This window comes from Cutaneotrichosporon cavernicola (assembly GCF_030864355.1).
Source record: "Cutaneotrichosporon cavernicola HIS019 DNA, chromosome: 4".
Classification (NCBI taxonomy): Eukaryota; Fungi; Basidiomycota; class Tremellomycetes; order Trichosporonales; family Trichosporonaceae; genus Cutaneotrichosporon; species Cutaneotrichosporon cavernicola.
This window is the reverse complement of record NC_083396.1, coordinates 2153868-2171527: the sequence shown is the minus strand read 5'-3', so window position 1 is coordinate 2171527 and position 17660 is coordinate 2153868. Positions and strand designations below refer to the sequence as shown.

The 17660-nt window shown below is 58.7% G+C and overlaps 7 protein-coding genes across 7 annotated transcripts; 3 read left to right on the top strand and 4 right to left on the bottom strand.

Moving 5' to 3' along the window:
* Positions 1 to 4: 4 nt before the first annotated feature.
* SPB1 (uncharacterized protein) lies at positions 5 to 2888 on the top strand (the record flags this gene model as incomplete). Its single annotated transcript, XM_060600714.1, has 3 exons — positions 5 to 96; positions 135 to 1203; positions 1239 to 2888. 3 exons carry the CDS (start codon positions 5 to 7, stop codon positions 2886 to 2888), a joined length of 2811 nt encoding a protein of 936 aa, XP_060457280.1.
* A 154-nt stretch (positions 2889 to 3042) lies between these two features.
* ESA1 (uncharacterized protein) lies at positions 3043 to 4683 on the bottom strand (the record flags this gene model as incomplete). The annotated part of the gene is made up of 3 exons (XM_060600713.1): positions 3043 to 3082; positions 3124 to 4553; positions 4591 to 4683. 3 exons carry the CDS (start codon positions 4681 to 4683, stop codon positions 3043 to 3045), a joined length of 1563 nt encoding a protein of 520 aa, XP_060457279.1.
* A 1402-nt stretch (positions 4684 to 6085) lies between these two features.
* Positions 6086 to 8489, top strand: RGP1 (uncharacterized protein; the record flags this gene model as incomplete). Its single annotated transcript, XM_060600712.1, has 3 exons — positions 6086 to 6220; positions 6380 to 7298; positions 7336 to 8489. 3 exons carry the CDS (start codon positions 6086 to 6088, stop codon positions 8487 to 8489), a joined length of 2208 nt encoding a protein of 735 aa, XP_060457278.1.
* Positions 8490 to 9652: 1163 nt separating this feature from the next.
* On the bottom strand, positions 9653 to 10990 carry CcaverHIS019_0408320 (uncharacterized protein; the record flags this gene model as incomplete). The annotated part of the gene is made up of 6 exons (XM_060600710.1): positions 9653 to 9697; positions 9734 to 9798; positions 9976 to 10089; positions 10187 to 10360; positions 10598 to 10731; positions 10827 to 10990. 6 exons carry the CDS (start codon positions 10988 to 10990, stop codon positions 9653 to 9655), a joined length of 696 nt encoding a protein of 231 aa, XP_060457277.1.
* A 794-nt stretch (positions 10991 to 11784) lies between these two features.
* On the bottom strand, positions 11785 to 13053 carry RPL10 (uncharacterized protein; the record flags this gene model as incomplete). The annotated part of the gene is made up of 4 exons (XM_060600709.1): positions 11785 to 12043; positions 12136 to 12532; positions 12887 to 12893; positions 13033 to 13053. 4 exons carry the CDS (start codon positions 13051 to 13053, stop codon positions 11785 to 11787), a joined length of 684 nt encoding a protein of 227 aa, XP_060457276.1.
* Positions 13054 to 13173: 120 nt separating this feature from the next.
* Positions 13174 to 14273, top strand: CcaverHIS019_0408300 (uncharacterized protein; the record flags this gene model as incomplete). Its single annotated transcript, XM_060600708.1, has 2 exons — positions 13174 to 13576; positions 13618 to 14273. 2 exons carry the CDS (start codon positions 13174 to 13176, stop codon positions 14271 to 14273), a joined length of 1059 nt encoding a protein of 352 aa, XP_060457275.1.
* A 27-nt stretch (positions 14274 to 14300) lies between these two features.
* MTF1 (uncharacterized protein) lies at positions 14301 to 15917 on the bottom strand (the record flags this gene model as incomplete). The annotated part of the gene is made up of 2 exons (XM_060600707.1): positions 14301 to 14972; positions 15006 to 15917. The coding sequence occupies 2 exons, from the start codon at positions 15915 to 15917 to the stop codon at positions 14301 to 14303; spliced, it is 1584 nt and encodes a 527-aa protein (XP_060457274.1).
* Positions 15918 to 17660: the final 1743 nt, after the last annotated feature.

Below are 17660 nucleotides of genomic sequence, written 5' to 3'. Positions count from 1 at the left end.
AACGATGGGAAAACACGACAAGAAGTCTGGAAAGGGTCGTCTAGACAAGTTCTACAGGCTCGCAAAAGAGCAAGGTTACCGCGCCCGTTCAGCCTTGTGAGTCACCCCTCTCCTGGACCATGTTGACATGCCAGCAAGCTCATCCACTTGAACCGCAAGTATGACCTGCTGTCCAAGACAAAATGCTGTATCGACCTCTGTGCTGCTCCAGGTGGTTGGCTGCAGGTCGCAGAGAAGTATATGCCCAAGGGAAGCTTGATCATTGGTGTCGACCTCGTACCCATCAAGCCGCTCCCCCACACTATTACATTCACCGCCGACATTACCACCCCGGCGTGCCGTAACGAGCTCCGCACGCACATGCACGACTGGAAGGCCGACCTCGTCCTGCACGACGGTGCGCCTAATGTTGGTGCGGCGTGGGTGCAGGACGCGTTCACGCAGAACGAGCTTGTGCTCCAGTCACTCAAGCTCGCCTGCGAGTTCCTCAAGAAGGGCGGTAACTTTGTCACAAAGGTGTTCCGCTCGCAGGACTACAACTCGCTCATGTGGGTGTTTTCCCAGCTGTTCAAGCACGTCGAGGCGACCAAGCCACCGTCTTCGCGTGGTGTGTCTGCTGAGATCTTCGTCGTGTGCCGTGACTTCATTGCACCCAAGCACATCGACCCCAAGTTCCTCGACGCCAAACACGTGTTCAAGGACGTCTCCCAGCTCCCAACTTCCATCACCGAGCCTGAGGCTGGAGCCGCCGCGCCAGCAACCCAGACTGCAACGCAGGCGGTCAACGCCGTCGCCCGCCTCGCCAACAACCCGCACGCCGAATCCAACGTCTACAACCCCGAGAAGACGCGCCGCCAGCGTCAGGGTTACGCCGAAGGTGATTACACGCTGTTCCACAAGGCGTCGGCACACGACTACATCCACGGTCCGGACCCGGTACAGATTCTGGGTACGATGAACCAGATCGAGTTCGCAACCGAGGAGGAAAAGGCTTGGCTCAAGTCGCGCCACACTACGCCAGATGTCATCGCCAACTGTGCCGACCTCAAGGTGCTCGGCAAGCGCGACTTCAAGGAGCTCATGAAGTGGCGCCTCGCGATCCGTCTCGAGATCGGCCTCGACGTCAAGGCCACGGCCGAGGATGAGGCAACCGAGGAGGTCAATGTCGAGCCGATCGACGAGGAGGAGCAGATCACTGAGGAGGTGGGTTAGCAACTCGTTCTAACTAACGATCGCAGCTCAAGCGCCTGCACGACGAGAAAATGTCCAAGCAGAAGCGCGACAAGAAGCGCAAGAACGAGATCAAGACACGGACGATTCAGAAGCTCAAGCTCGGCATGACGGCACCGACCGACCTGGACATGGAAGACCGCGAGTTGGCCGGTGAGGAGATGTTCGACCTGGGTGAGGGCGAGCGCGAGATCGCACGCGCTGGTGGACGCAACCTTCGCGACTTTGTTCAAGACGCGGACGGCATGTCTGAGTCGGAGGACGAGGTATCAGGCGAGATCCGTCCGGAAGAAGAGGAGGAGGTGCTCTCCTCTGACGAGGAGCGGGAGCAGCGCACGGCAGCGCTCGAGGCAGGCCTCGACAGCATGTACGACGAGTACCGGGAACGCATGGCGGACCGCGACGCCAAGTACAAGGTCAAGCAGCAGCGGATGAAGGACCGGAACTTTGACGCGTGGCACGGTATCCGCGACGGCAGCGACGACGAGGACGACGGCGTCGACAAGGGGTACCGCGACCAGATGGTGCGGGTGCCTCGCCGTGGTGACAACGAGGAGGTCGAGGACTACGAGAGCGAGGATGGCGGTTGGGACGTGGTCGCGGCGGAGAAGGCCAAGCTCGGTGAGGAGCCAAACAGCGACGACTCGAGCGACGACGAGGCGCCAGCTCCCGTCAAGCCCAAGCGCAAGGCCAAGATCACGATCCCGGACAATGCCCGCCCTCTCGCGCCCAAGCCGAAGCGGTTGATGACGACGCTCGCGCCGGATGAATCGCGCGCCAACATGAGCCGGCAGGCGCAGGTGTGGTTTGACCAGGGCGTGTTCAAGGACTTGGGAGACCTTGGTGCGCTCGACGGGCCCGAGGACGACGAGGATGAGGACGACGAGATGGACGAGGACTCGGATGATGAGGATGAGGACGGCGACTCGGACGTCGAGATGGCGTCGGATTCTGAATCGAGCCTCGAGTCAACGCTCGACGACGAAGAGGAGGACGAGGACGAGTTTGAGATTGTGCCGCAGGATATTGATGACGAGCCTGAGTGGGATGTCGACGACGAGGATCAGGACGCGACGCTGCAGGACCAGATCAAGAAGAAGGGTCTGTTGACTGCCGAGGCCCAGACGCTTGCGAACAAGCTGGTGAACCGCGAGATCACGGCGAGCCAGCTCGTAGACCAGGGCTTCAACCGCCTCTCGACGTACAACAAGGACGGTCTGCCTGCGTGGTTCCTCGACGACGAAGCCAAGCACTACCGGCCCAACATCCCGATCACGAAGGAGGCGATCGCGGCACTCCGCGATCGGCAGAGGGCATTGGACGCGCGGCCAATCAAGAAGGTCGCCGAGGCCAAGATGCGCAAGAAGCGGGTCGAGCATACCCGTCTCGAGCGAGCTAAGAAGAAGGCTGCCGGCGTCATGGAGACCGAGGACCTCAACGAGAGCGAAAAGGCTCGCGCTGTCGCCAGGCTCCTCCGTAGGGCGGCCAACACTAAGCGGCCGGAGAAGAAGATTGTTGTTGCGCGTGGAAACAACAAGGGTATCCAGGGGCGGCCCAAGGGCGTCAAGGGCAAGTACAAGATTGTCGACGCGCGGATGCGCAAGGAGACGCGCGCACTCAAGCGTATCGCAAAGGCCAGCAAGAAGAAGAGGCGGTAGCGGTTGGGTTCTGGTTGAGATAGATTGGATGGGATGTATCAGATAAGACTTGGTCTGCATGGACTACATCGACTACATGGACTGCATGAATCTGCATGGATCGCGCAAGACTACAACAAGACTGAAATGAATGCTACAATGCCGGCGTGGGAATCTAAAAACCAAAAGTGAGTTGAGAACGAGTGAACACGGGCCTGAGGTCAGTTTGATCAAGCTTGAAACTCTTCAAACTCACGGCTTCCACTTGAGTGCGTCGGGGTCGATAGTGTACTTTGTCTTGGCCCTGGTCTTCTGGTATTGCTCGAGGACGGCGTCGGTGAGGTGGATAATGTGTTGGCCCTTGTAATACTTTATCATCTGGAGGGCCTGGCAGGTGTGCATGATATCGCCGTGCGTGATGGCGGTTCGGTGGGCGATTTCGTCGAGCGAGATTTCGTCCTCGCTTTCAAGGAGTAGCTCGACAATCTTCTCCTGCCAATACGCGCGATACGACAGAAGACCCAAATCGGAGAGCGGCTTCTCTGGCGACCCGAGCTTGCCCTCAACCTTGGAAAGTTCGTACGAAAACTCGATGAGGACCTTGCCGTATCCCTTGCGCTGATGTTGCGGGAGCGTGAGGATGCACGCGACATTGTATCCCTCGGCGCTCTCCTTCTCTTTGGAAAAGTAGCCGATGAGGTGGTCGCCAAACTCGTCCTTGACCGTCATGCAGTAGTACATGAATGGGTCGACGTCGTAGTATAACGTCTTGTGATCGAGGAAACACTTGGACAGGAGGCATAGGTTGCGGCACCAGGTGCGTTGCCGCCGCCCATCGATCTCAAAGAAGCTAACGTTGCCAGAGCGGTAGATCTCGTTGCCGGGCGGGTGCTGCAATGTGCACTTTGTGCGGTGGCGCGTGAGCTGCGTGAGGCTCGGATAGAACTGGAGGCAGAACTCGCAGATGAAGAGCTTGGGCAGGTGCGCGTACTCGGCCGGGTAGGGAGAAAAGTACCACGCCTCGACCTCGTTCTTGCCAATCTGGAGCTTGTTGAGGTTCTTGACGCGTGAGATCTCGCTGTGGCTCTGCGTCATCGAGCCGCTAGTGCGGAGCTTCTCAATCTCCTGCTTCTTGCTGAACACGGCTGGTCCAGCGGTCGGGTCGGACGCAGCGACCGTTTCGCCGTCCTCCATGTTGACGTCGCCATCGTCGTCCTCTCCGTCGGCGTCGTCCGTATCCGTCCCCGTCTCCTCGACCTTGCTCTTCCGTCCCTTGACCGGCGCCTTGCCGACCTGTGATGCCGCCTTGGTCGCCGCTTTCTTCAGCAGGCTCTTTGGCGTCCCAGCCGCCTTGGTCCCGCGCGGGCTAGCGCCGCCGCTCTTGCTCGGCGTCTTGCCAGCCTTGACCTTCTTCGTCTCTTCCTTTGGCCGCGGCCACTCCATTTCCTTGTCCGTGATCAGGCGCGACCCGCCCACCCACTCATCGAGACGCTTGTTGAACTCGACATAGTGGATGTAGTACTCGGTGTCATCGCGCGGGTCTGGCTTTGGGTCGTTCGGCCCCGGCTTGGGCGCAAACGCTGACACGGGCTTTGGCCGCGTCGATAACACCTCGGCCTTGCGCTCCTCCGTGCCCCCGCCGGGCAGCGGCTTGGCCACAAAGATCTTGACACCAGGTATCACATTCTGTTTTATCAGCAACCAAGACGCAAAAGATACGCACAGAGAGAGAGTAGGATCCGGGCGGGGCGACCTGTGGTGCGGGGGACTCGCTACCGGACCGCCCTATCTTGGAGGGAGCCGGTGAAGCGCCCATGTTGTTATTGAGCTAGACGAGTTGTTGTGTGGTTGAAACGCCAGATCGGCACGGAATGGAACCAAACCGGGGGGGGCGGGGGCAGGGGCGGGATAAGTGGGGGGTAGAATTGCCACCCAACGTCACTCAGCGTAGACGTCTCGGATTGACGTCGTTCGAGTTGTAGATTGTAGCGGCCGTTCGTGGCTACTCGATGCGTATGTTTTTGATGTGGACTGGTGTTGTGAGTTGACTAGAAGGAGGGTGTCAAAGTGGTGGTGAGGGATGTGAAGATGGTTAAAAGCTGTTGGCACGGACATCTGGCACATTCTCCGAGAGTGGCGGAGGCATTTCCCAAGGTGGCACTCTCCCGCTCTCCAGCTCAGTCATCATCTCATGCGTCGAGCCTCGTGGCAACGTTGGCTAAGTAGGTTAACAGGGCTGACAGAGATACAATGCGGTAACGCGAGCATCATCAAAAAGAATTAAAATATCAGTTGTGTCTGCAAGTAATGGGGAAACGACATGGAGCGTTCGCACCAGACCAGCGCTGAAACCGACGACCACAGGTATGGGGACCTCGCTCTGATGATAGACTGTATAGACTCAGCTAGACTGTATAGACTCATGCTAGAATCAAATCGTTGTCGGAGAAGTTGCGACATCCGGTTGGGTTACACAACACCTGGACCGCCAGCCATGTCCTTGTCAGTCGTTGGCGAACGGCATTGAAGATTGCCGGTGTCGTCTCGGAAACCCAAGCAGCAGTTGAAACCGGAGATCTCTGAAATGCGTAGCAAGAACGATCAATTAGTTTAATACCTTCTTGGGCTCTTGGGAGTGCTATTATACTATCACAGGGGCAGAGATAAGGACACTTATACAGAAGTGGATGGAATGAACCGACTCTCCATCGACTAGGTTGTTCTCCAGAAGACGCGGAGGAATAAGTATCAGAACATTACTTGAATGCGATGCCAAGACCCAAAGAGACCCAATGCCTTTTGTAGCAGAGTCAAGTGACTCGGACGACTCTATCCATTGTTGTCCCCAAAACCCAACGCCACCAAGCTCAATGAACCCCTTCTCTGGTGCTCTGGTGGCAGCAACATGCATGTCGTAGCTGCCATATCTGACAAGTAAATGGATACTCTCAATCTTCTCCCCTCCCTGCACCGGCAAAGCTTGTAAGGCAGAGCAGTGATGAAGACAATTTACGGCCGACTGCCGAAAGATAACGCCACCGCCACCAGCCCCGGTAGAGTTGCTTACGTAAGGACCCTTGACGCGTCGCCTGGCGCGGCTGGCATTCATGACGTTGGAACACGGGGTGGTGTGACACATCCACATCTCTCAACATCTCCCCTCACAACACGCATCCAAGCATCGAGTCCCCTGTGCATACCCGCGACACTCTGCACGCATGTTCGGCCGCACGTCGCCGGTGCTCGACGTCGACGACCCACACCTCGAGGTGACGGTTACGCCGGCCCAGAGCGCATTCTACGCCGGCGAGCTCTTCAGCGCCGTCATCACGCTCCGAAATACGCGCACGCCCGTGCGCACGTCACATTCTCAGCCGTCTTCGCCGAATCCTCACTTTCTGTTAGGTCGGAATGGGACGGCTAGTCCCACACAAAGTCAGGGCGGTTCCAGCCCAAAGTATGACGATTGGAGGGGTCATGCTCGTAGGCCGTCTGGTGGCCGGCGCTCCCAGTCGCTCGCATTGGGGAAGGGGATGAGTCCGCAGGAAATCGTTTGGGCCCTCGGCGAAGAAAAGTCACCAACGCCGCATATTGGACCCCCGCCGTTGCCGACTCGGCGCGCGGCCGCTATCCCGTCAGCGCATCCACACTCGCGCAAGATATCCATCGCGAGCACTTCCGGTTTCACTCCACCCCCCATCCCGCCCATATCTCTCCCCGAAGAATCACCCACCTCCGATGATGAGTTTCCCTCCCGACCGTCGAGCCGAGCAACGCCGCGCGCCTCGCCCCTCCTACCCGACGTGACCGAAGAGCAGTCGCCGCCCGGAACCCGCCGCTCCTCAGGCTCGGCGCGTACACCATCCCCCATCTCCCCCCCTATACGACCCTTCTCCTCCCCTCTCTCCGCGTCGCCCGACTCGCCGGCACGCTCACCGAAGCGCCCGTCCCACCGCCGCGCGCCGTCCTACCAGAACAGCTACGGCGCGTCGCTCCTCACACCCCCGCCATCGCACCCCGTGCGTCGAACTGCCATCCAGACGGGCGTTACCACTGTATTGTGGGGACATACGCGGCTTGTGGCCCGCTTCGCACCGAGTAACACGTACATCCCTCCAGATCCGTTGTTGCCCCTCCGCGCGAGGCTGCTGCACCAGCCGATTGGGAGTGGGAGCCTCGGGACGCAGGCGCCCGACAAACCGAGCCGCTGGGCGATTAGCTTCGGCACAGGTACGATTGGCGAGAGCACCCAACCCAGCCTTACAGGCAGTTTATTCGGGCTGGCCAAGGGCCTGGTGTATGGCGGCACAGGTGGGAGTTTGGAGGAGGAGCGGAAGCGCGTGTGGACGACGCAGGACCTACCGGTACTCGAGACGACGCGCAGCCTCATGGGGGTAGATATCAAGTTGCAAGAGGGCGAGACGCGGGAATGTGAGTTTTCGGGCTCGTAGGAACAAGCTGACGGCAGTCGTGTATACTCTGCAACTACCGGCGACGTTGCCACCCGCGTTCAAGGGTCGCGCGCTGCGATTCTCATACGAACTAGTCCTGAGCCTCAATGTCGCCCTGCCCGGCGGCGGTAAGCGGCAACGCACAAGAGAAATCATCGTGCCGGTCCGCGTGTGGCCAAACGTCTCGCTGCATCAAATGCTACGGACGTATGATGTGCTGCAGCCTGTGATCCAGACAGCCGAGACGGGCTCGGTGGAGGAGCGGAACACGGTCCCAGCGGCTCCGCGGCGACCACAACACATGATCGAGCCGCCGCAGAGTATCGACAGTCTGGCAACGTACGCCCGAAGGCTCATCGACAGCGCGGACACGAACCGCGCCCCGCCATCGCCCTCGAAGAGTTTACGGCCGCTGAGTCCGCCTCGCGGCCGGAACAGCTTTCTGCTCGAGCCTCGCCCGCGATCTCTCAGTACAGCCACGGCGCCAGGCGACGACGAGCTGGTGGAGGAGGAGCAGCGGTGCGGGGAAGCGGTGGAGATTCTCTCGCGCCACTCGCCGAAAGCCTCTTACGACATTAGGCAGGATGGCGAGGTAGTCGCGGTGCTTACCCTGGTCAAGACGACGTACCGGCTCGGCGAGACGGTAACTGGGGTGGTGACGTTGAACGCGCGACCCGACCGACGCGTTCTCAAATTCAGCGCCTACCTCGAAACGCACGAGGTGATACCCGAGCCGCTCCTTCCTCCTGGGGGACGACGGCCCGAACTGCGCCGCCTACATGCTGAGCAGCGCACCTCATATGCGCAGTTCACGGCGCGTACGGCTTTCAGTCTGGACATTCCGTCGGATGCCACGCCGGCGTTCTCGCTCTCTGCTGGCGATGGAGGGCGTGGCGGGCTTGAATGGCGAGTGCGGCTTGCTTTTCTCGTCGCCTTGCCGCGCCGGAGCACTAGGAGCGAAGAAACCGAGTCCGAGTGTCTCCACCTCGTCCCGGTTGAGGCGGACGGTGATAATGCGCCATACACTGCCTCGCCGCGCCTCGTACCGTTCATTGCGACCGGGGAGGGATGGGCCGAGGCGAGGGCTGAGACGGTCGAGTGCGAGGTGCCCGTACAGGTGCTGGCTGGGAATACGGCGTTTGTGGTCCGCCCAAGCGTGTTTACGGTGTAGGGAGGGGCTGAGGGGGCGAGGCTGCGATCAGGCTGCCTGGATGACCCCGCTGAGTAGAACAATAGACTGTCTGTGCACTATGTATGTCATTGACACAACACGGACACTGGGCTCAAGGGAGATGCATGTGGCATGGGATTACGACGGGGGAGGGGGAGGGAGGGGAGGAGAGCAAGATGAGAAATCTGGAGTCAGCGCAGTCCAAGACTGGAGGAGGAGGTATCAGAGAACCTGGAAACATCATAGCCGTGAGGCTAATACAGATGGCACTTCCTATTTTACACAGATGGTTTCGTCATGCACGGAGAAGCAGAGAGGGAGGAGACTTACGATGCAAGTTTGGTGGTTGAGAGAGAGAGTTGAACTCGACCAACTTAAAGTGTTGGTTGGGTTGAACTTTTGGGTGCCACGGTCAAACGCCGGTGTTTGTACGGTATTCCCGGCGCTGGTGATAAAAACGGCTGATGCAACATGTTTCTTCAATCAACACCTGCCCACGCGCCGGCCACAGTGTCAGAGCTGTGGCAACCGCTACCTTTTGGCGCTGGGCTTGGTGGAGAGCGAGCCTTACTACCGCCCGATAATCGCTTTACGCTCTCGAATCCGAGTGATAGAGTTTCATGACGGGTGGACATTTATGGATGGATGGTGTGAGTTTGCTTTTGGTGGGGGTTGGGGGATGGGGGATCGCGAGTAGGTCAGGAGCCAGGAGCCAGGAGCTTGACAGAGGACGACGACGTGGTCGCGGCATCATGTGCGAGAAGGTGCTCTCGGTGTACTCGACGATCGAGGGGGACGGCAGTTGAATGGTTGAATGGTCTCGGCCTCGGGTTCTCGAGTCCAGTCCTCGGTACTCGAGTCCTCCCCTCACCTTTGGTTTCACCTTTGGTGAGCATAGTCCACAGATGCACGGCCTATGCATACAAATGCTTCGTACAGAGCGATTCGTCGCAAACAGGGATAGGGATAGATGGGTGTGCACTACTTTCACTTTGAAAAAAAACTTGGGCAGATCTCCTCCTTCTCTCGACCTCGACCTCGACCTCGACCTCGTCGTCTCCCTCGTCGTCTCCCTCTCGTCTCCCTCTCGTCTCCCTCTCGTCTCCCTCAGTCTCTCTCTCGTCGACCACTTAGCCTCCCACCCGGGATACGCTATACACAACTTAATCACCCGGCCACTGCTTGGTGCGGTCCGTGAGGGGCACGTACTGGGGTAAGCTCTGCAGTAACAGAACAGGACCTACCATGACATTGAAGAGCGTCTTCTTCGTCACGTTGCCCTCCTTGTCCTTGTCGACCTGCCAGATCGCTACCGTTAGCATACCGCCGTTAATGCCTGCGCAGACGAGGCCCAAGTTGGGCGCAACGAGATCTGAGAGGCAAACGCAGATATCGCCCATCGATACCCATCGATAGTGACGGCGCCGTGTGGGCGCCCCCTCCTGCCCTACTCTGCCACGCTGCCTTCCTGGCCCGGCAAACTCACCCTGCTTCTCAGTGCCAACCGGGATGAACATGCGTCCCGGGGCAGCAAGCTGCTCAACGAGCGCGTCAGGGATGGTGGGTGCAGCGGCGCCAACATGGATGACCTGGTACGGCGCTGCCGTCAGCCTTACCCCGCGGATACAGGTTATACCACCTTGACAAAGGAGAGGTGCTCAAACTTGGCAAGGTGGGTTAGTTGGTTGCCAACGCACCCTTTGCGGGCCACCCGGCCCGCCCGTCGCCGCAGACAATATCGATGCCAGGCGACGTGCCGGTCGTGACCCCGTCCTTGGCGAGGTTGTCGCGGGCGAGGCGGGCGAGACCGTCGAGGTGGTCGATGCCGATGACGGTCGCACCTGGCGCTAGGCGGTGAAAGACGGCGGTGACTATTTGGTTAAGGCGAGATTAGGTTTTAGGAATGCCAGCCAGAGCAGCAAAGATATACCAGGCGTCGCCGAGAGCACAAGGTGGAGAGTTGAAGAGTTGAAAAGACGAGCGGCGTGAGAACGGAGATTGGCGGCGTTGCATAGAAACGAGGCGTAAGTGTATCACGGATTACGGATCATGGAGTGAGCGTCGCGAAGCATCAGCACACCCTTCTCGTCAACAGGGACTGTACGCACGGTACCCGCTGCCGCTACCGACGTCGAGGATTCCGCCGGCCTTTGCGTCCGCTTGGTCAATGTAGGGGAGGAGGATTTCGCACGCGTGAGCATGCATGTGGGGAGCCGAGATGGTGGCGTTGAAGCCGATGCGCCTGAAGTTAGTTCCAAGTGGCCTCCAAAGGTGAGGAAGGCTGCTTGCCTGGCTGGCCCTGGGGGATTCGGCGAGCGGCCTACCTCTAATACTCACTGAGGCGAATCATCATAAGCCCCAGCGGCAGAGTTAGAGTTGACATAGTGGCCGCGGTCGACGCTCTTCATAGCCTCGGCGACACGGTCAGAGCCAATGAGCCCGTTGGCCACCATGCGGTCAACGAGCTCGGCATTTGTGCGTCCACTTGAGAGCCAGGCCATGGCTGGACCAGCGCGTAGGATGGATCGGAACGGCGTGGTGACGAGAAGGTAGAGACGGGCTAGCAAGATGAAGTGATGGATAGTATTGGTGTAGTGGTAGTGGCGTGAGAGAGTAGATGGGGTGAGTGGACACGGAGAGGACGAGGAATGTTAACACGGTTCCTTGTGACGTCAAATAGGTTTCCTAAATACCTCTCTCTCTGTTCCTCTGTCGCCACCCTAATGGTATCACCTTTACAAGGTCCCCCCGGCGCCGCGGATTATGCACCGCAGCCTATCCTTACGGTAGAACGGGGTAGGACGGGGTATGAAAGGGCGCCGACAAGTTGCCCATGGCTGTAGTAGATGCCATAGATAACTGGCGAGCTGGCGAGTCGGGAGTGCAGCTTCATCAACATCCGGTCCGGCCTATCTATTGTACCGCGGCCCTCTCTCTACACGGCGCCCAGATCCCATGGCGCCGTGATGTTCCATGTCGCCAGTCACCCACCCACCGGGGCCGCCGCGCACCGCGGTTGCAGTTTGGCACGCCCTTGCGCCCTCTTCTCAAACGATCGGGCGACGCGCACGCTGCCTACCGGCTGCAACTGGCGCGTCACGAATGACCAAGAATAGTTCACCTCGTTCATCCTCCTCCCCCTCCATCTTCACTGATACTATACCACTCCTCATCTCTCGCGTCCAATCAACAACCCCACACTGCTCCTCCTACACACACACCGCCTGATTTCAATCAACCGCTAGCCATGCATGCTATGCGACCACGTATCCTACAATCCCCAAATCCCGATCGCTTAAGCGCGCTGGGCCATGCGGAGGTTGGCCTCAAGGTTGCCCTTGGGCTTGAGGAACTGGACGTAGGCACCGTCGTTGACGACGAGCTTCTTGGCCTTGACGGCCTCGTAGTCGGGGCGGTCGAGCGAGGTGAAGCCCCACTTCTTCGAGATGATGATCTTCTGGCGACCGGGGAACTTGTAACGAGCACGACGGAGAGCCTCGATGATGATAGGCTTGTGCGCGTCACGGCAACGGATCGACATGATGACCTGGCCACTGGGCGTGAGCAATGTGACAATGACAAAAAACGAGTAGACACTCTCAGCCTGCTGCTCGCCGCCTGACGGCTCACAAGACGCGCCACTTACATGTTGACACGGGCGACCTTGCCGTACGGCTTGCCCCAAGCGCCACGCATACCCTGCTGCAGACGATCCGCACCAGCGCACGAAAGCATCTTGTTGATACGGATAACGTGGAAGGGGTGGACGCGGACACGGAGGTGGAAGGCCTCCTTACCGGCGTTCTTCACAATGTACTTGTTGGCGCAAATACGGGCGGCCTCGAGAGCCTCCGACGAGAGCTGCTCGTACTCGTCCGAGACGAGGTGGCAGCAGAAGGGGAAGTCATCGACCGACGCCTTCTTGCGACCGAGGTCGAAGATACGGATCTTCGGGTCGGGCACACCACGGTTGTAGCGCGACTTGGGGAACGGCTTGTTCTTGCAGTAGCGGTAGCAGCGAGCGGGACGGCGACCCATCTTGACTAGGGTGTGAGCGAGAGAACAGAAAGAGAGAGTGGATTGCGCGGTCGCCGACTTTGGGGGCAGAACAATCACACAGAACGCGGATTGCTGGGCAATGGGAGGAACAAGACAGGTAAGAACTACTCGGTGCAGTTCTTATACTCGCGCGCTGACGGCGGAGAGATGCGCTGATTCATCCCGGATCCGACAGGGAATCCTTCTCTCCCCCACCACCTGCTGAGCAATCATCCCTCCGACTCCATATTTCCCTCCCAGAACGCCCCCGTACACGCCGCGCGTAATGTCGATACCGCGCGCGCCGGTGCGCGTCGTCGTCGAGCTCTCGGATTGCGATGTGTCGAGAGTGTACTCACCTTTTTTCTAGTGGTTGAGGGTTAGAAAGAGCTGTAACAGTATCACTAGATTCACAACCTCTGGGGGGGGAGGTGCGGCGTCGGCGTTTCCTTATTTTCGCCACCTGCTTACAAATCAATTTGGTTGACCGGGGTTTCGGCAAAACCCCCCGGAAGCAGTGTGGCATTTCTGGAGCACTCGAGGAGGTTGGGGCACCACGTCAGGCACGTCGCAGATACCCGACATCCGGCTCCTAACTAACCATCAACGCCAACAGACAACACTCAACACTCAACACTCTAACATCATGACTGCAGAGCTCTACTGGCCTCAAAAGGTCTATCCTGTCACGGCAGAGGACGCGAACCACCACAAGCGCGTCCTCTTCGTGTGTCCCTTGACCCCAGCCATCCTCCAAGACCCCACCCCACTCCTCCACCCTCTTGGCTACGCTGCAAGCCAGGCGACCGAAAGATGCATCGTGCTCTTCTCGACGCCAAACGGACCGCAACTGTATCCCGAACTCCAGGCTGCGCCGAAGCAGCACTTTGCCGCCCTTAGTCGATTCCTCGCGCAGGTGTACTCCGTGTTGGCAGCGGGCCAGTGGGACGCCGGCCGGCCGCTCACCGACGTCGAAGTGCGCTTCGACGGCGAAGACGGCGACTGGGCGCTCAAGCTCGGCTCACCAACCTTTGTGATCGGGTTTGAGGGTAGGTTTCTCTGAGAGACGCGCTGACGACTGGCTTCGAAGGCCTGGCAGCCGACATTGTGGCCAAGGCTGCCCCGAACCTCTCCAAGGAGGACCGGCGCTTCGTCCAGATCGAGCCGGAGCTCGAGCAGCTCGTTAGGAATCCCGGTACGATTTCCACGGTCTCTGAGCCCGGGTATCCCGTCGCCGCGATGGGAGGGACGTTTGACCATCTCCACGCGGCGCACAAGCTGCTCCTCCACATGGCGTTGTTCGCGACGGAGCAGCGCCTCATTGTCGGAGTCATGGCTGACCGGTTGCTCGCAACTAAGAGCCACGCGGACGTACTCGAGGGCTTGGACACGCGTCTTGGGGCCGCGGCGGCATTCCTGCGCCGCTGTGGTGGCGACGCGCGCGGCGTGGTTCTCGACGTCGTCGAGATCCACGACGCTCTGGGTCCTACTGCCTGGGACCCCGAAGTATCTCTGCTCGTCGTGAGCAAAGAGACACTGGGCGGGGGCAACTATGTCAACCGCATTCGTGGGGAGAAGGGATTGAGCATCCTCGACATGCTTGCGATCGACGTGATTAGCTCCGAGTTTGCGCATGACAAGAGAAGCACGCGTGACCTCAGTGCGGTGGACGACGCACAACTCAAGGACGCCAAGATGGGAAGCACAGGCATCCGCGAGTTTATTGCGCGGCAAAAGCAGGCTTAGAGTGGTTACATGTACCTGTACTATATGCTAGCTGGTGCCTATCTGGCGGTTGTCCTCGAGCGCATCGAGAATGAGCAGATTGGGCTTAAACGGCCACTTTGCAAAGACGTCGACGATGCGCTGCCACTGTTCGATCGTGACATTTCGTATCGGCGTCTCGGGATTGACACCCACGCCTTCGAACTGGCTGGTCTCCTCGCTCTCGCGAATCTTGGGGATGAGGTTCCCTGCACCAAAGGCAAGCTTGGGAATAGCGTCTGACAGCGGCGACGCTTCCTGCACAAAGCAGTGGCGGAGCACAAACTCCCACTCCTCGCGCTGGGTGAGCTTGATGGGTGAGTCTCGGCGGGGGATCATTTCGACGCCGAGCAACGGTGGCCGAACAAGCGCCTTATCTGGGGAAACCTTGGAAGCGCCTTTCAGCCCCGCGTGGCGGCCGATCTGGGGCCAGAAGTCACCGGCCACAGTCGATGTCACTTCGTTGATGGGTGGCGGTGCAGGCGTCGGCTGCCTCTTAGACTTCGTTTTCCTGGTCGATGCGGCGGCCACCGCCTCCTCGTAGCTCGGGTCTGTTCGGTGGGACTGCTTATCGACGTCGGGTACGTGGTGGTACGGCGGGAGCGGGCGCATGTGGAACAGTGCGTGGGCCATGACGCTGAGCTTGCAGTGGATCGTCTCGCCTGGCGATGCCATCAAGCGCTATTTGTCAGCACAGGATTGAGTCAGACTCACGTCGTACTGTCCCGAAGGCACAAGCATGGCTAGGCGTACCCGACCAAACGCCCATAGCCAACCCCTCTCCTCCCCAGGCTCGCCGATGGCGCTCGAGACCCACTGCGCGATGAGCTGGTCACCCATCACTGTCTCTGGCATTGTGGAGACGACAGTTATTGGCGGCACGTCCGCCTCCCATGGTCGCATGGTGGCCGCCACACCATCCTTGCTGGCGTCGAAGACGGGAAAGTTGTTCCAGACCAAAGGGTTGTCGAGGATGCGGGGAATCGTGGTCCACTCGAACACCGAGTCGGGACACATGAGAAGGTTCTTCTCCAGAATGGACGGGTAGACGGGCGTGGTCCCTCGCATCTCGTTCAGGCGTTCGAGCTCCTCTGCATTCTTGGCATTGTTGTAGTCCCAGTAGGAAGCCGGTGCGAGGTCGGGGTCGAATCCCAACCCGCGGCTGAACAGGGTGACATGGGGCTCGACAGCCACAACAGCCTTGGGAACAATTACCTTGCTCTCATCCACGCCTTGTGGGACCTTGTAGACTGGCGCTGTTTTGACATCCCATTCCGGGTAGTCAAAGTCCTTCAAGTTGCGCCGCTTGACCTGACCGGCCCTTGGTCCGACAACCTCCTGCTCCTGCGTGACCTTTTTCCAGTCGGCGGCCCTGGTCGTGTCAACTCCTCCGGCGAGGAGGGAGCGCGTAAGCTGCCCAAGCGAGGGGTATGCCTCGAGCACGACCTCGTCCTTTCGGATGCCGAGGGCGCGGACGAATTGGTCGGTGAGCTTCTTGTTGGCCAGCACTGTGCGGCGGGTTAGCTCACGGGAGCCTGATCCCTCTTGAGTGTTTTTCCCTATTCGTGGGACATAGTTGCTCCATTGTGATGGGAGTGGTAATGGAGGTAGGCGTAACCGAGGCATTGGGCGTTGTCGAGACAAGTCAACCCAGTCTCAACTTTCAGAGTGGAGGTCGACGGAAGCAGATTAGGTGGAGGTGGAGGTGGAGGTGGAGGTGGTCCATCATAGGAGAGAGGGAGAGTGGCGCGGTTGCCGTGTGGCGTGCGGCTTGTGGCGTGTGGCACTTGGACGTCGACTCCTCTGAGCGATGAGCGATACGTCGCGGCGTGTAATTTGTACTGGTATCTTCCCTCGGCCCTCAACCTGTTCTTCAAAAACGTGTCCCGCTTCAGCTAACATCTCGTGCACACTTTTCCTCACTGAAACTCCTCCTCACCTGCTTGTATGTCTCTTGCTGTTAGAACCAGACAGGACGGGAACAACTGATGGTGACAACTGCACCCTGTAACTGGATTCGAAATGGGGAGTCTTCAAGGCATCGCGATACCCGCGGACATCACCCCGTCTTCCCAGTTTCGCTGCGACAGTGGCATAACGTCGGCTCGATCACGGCACCTCCGTGCGGATGCAGAGTGGCGGTTACTCCCCATATCAAAACACTATTTCGACGAGCCTCACAAGCTCATAAGAACCAGGGTTCCCCGGGTCACTGGGGTCACCCGAGGCCACCCAGAGCACAGAAGCAAACGGTGTCCAACGTTACCAGCCAAACCTAGTCTGATACCGACCCCTCCTCCTTGGCATAGGGGTTGCTAACCCTCCCACGTGATATTGGGTTACGTTACAATCTCCGTCAAGCTAGCGTTTCGCAACTAGTGACTCCAGATCATCCGTAATAACAGTCTTGTTGGAGGCGGGCTTGTTCACGCTTTATCTACTTGTACATTATTGTGAGTGAAAACTCAAGCAAATTCCATCCAGAAGGGGAATTCAGCTACTGGTTTAGTCTCAGTTCCGTCGGAGCCACTGCCCGACCAAGTAGCTGACAGGTTGGGGCCACAGTCCACGCGACTTGTCGCTCAACCGCGGGGTCTCCGGTGTCTCCGGTGTCGGCCATCTTCGTGTTCAGACAAATCTCCGATGACGTCCTGGATTTCAATGTACCATTATTACTGATACTCGTCCAACAACCAAACAGATCAGGTTCAGGCTTGTTGCTTGAAGATATAAGGTTCCACATGAAGCGTGAGTGACTTCCCCGTGTGTCAGGGAGTGTTTGACGACGCCAAAGTGAACGACTGGAGGCGAGGCACCGGCTCGTCAGCAACCCTTACAGCTTCCACAGTCTGCTTGTTGGCAGCAGCAAGGAGAAAGAGATCGACATGCGTGACAATGTTCGAGGCTCCGCCACGAGGGGAGGATATGCGCCACCGCCTGCTCTCCTCATCTTGCACTGCGGCTCAAGCAAAGGGTAAGAGATCGACTATCAGCGCTGTTCAAGGTCCTTGGGTTTCGAGCCGCGTGTGGCGTACACCTCCCGCTGTAGCTCCCCGAGTAACCCGTTGACTTGACGTTCTCCAGCTGTTGTTTCGTGTACGTAGTCGTACTCTTTACTCCCGAGGTTACATGTTTGTTGTTGGAGGCCCAAGTACCTATGTGGGGATAAAGCTGTACCTTTGGACGTGCAAGTGTCGTTTCAGAGTGAGGACGGGGAGAATGTGACAACCAGGAACAATGGCTGGTGCAGACCTATCATCCCAGGATTTCGGAGTCTGGTTTGTCGTGATTGGGTGGGAACAAAGTGAAAGAAGAGGGTACTCACTTGGACCAAACTGGTGGGTGGGTGGGTGTAGATTGAATTGTCTG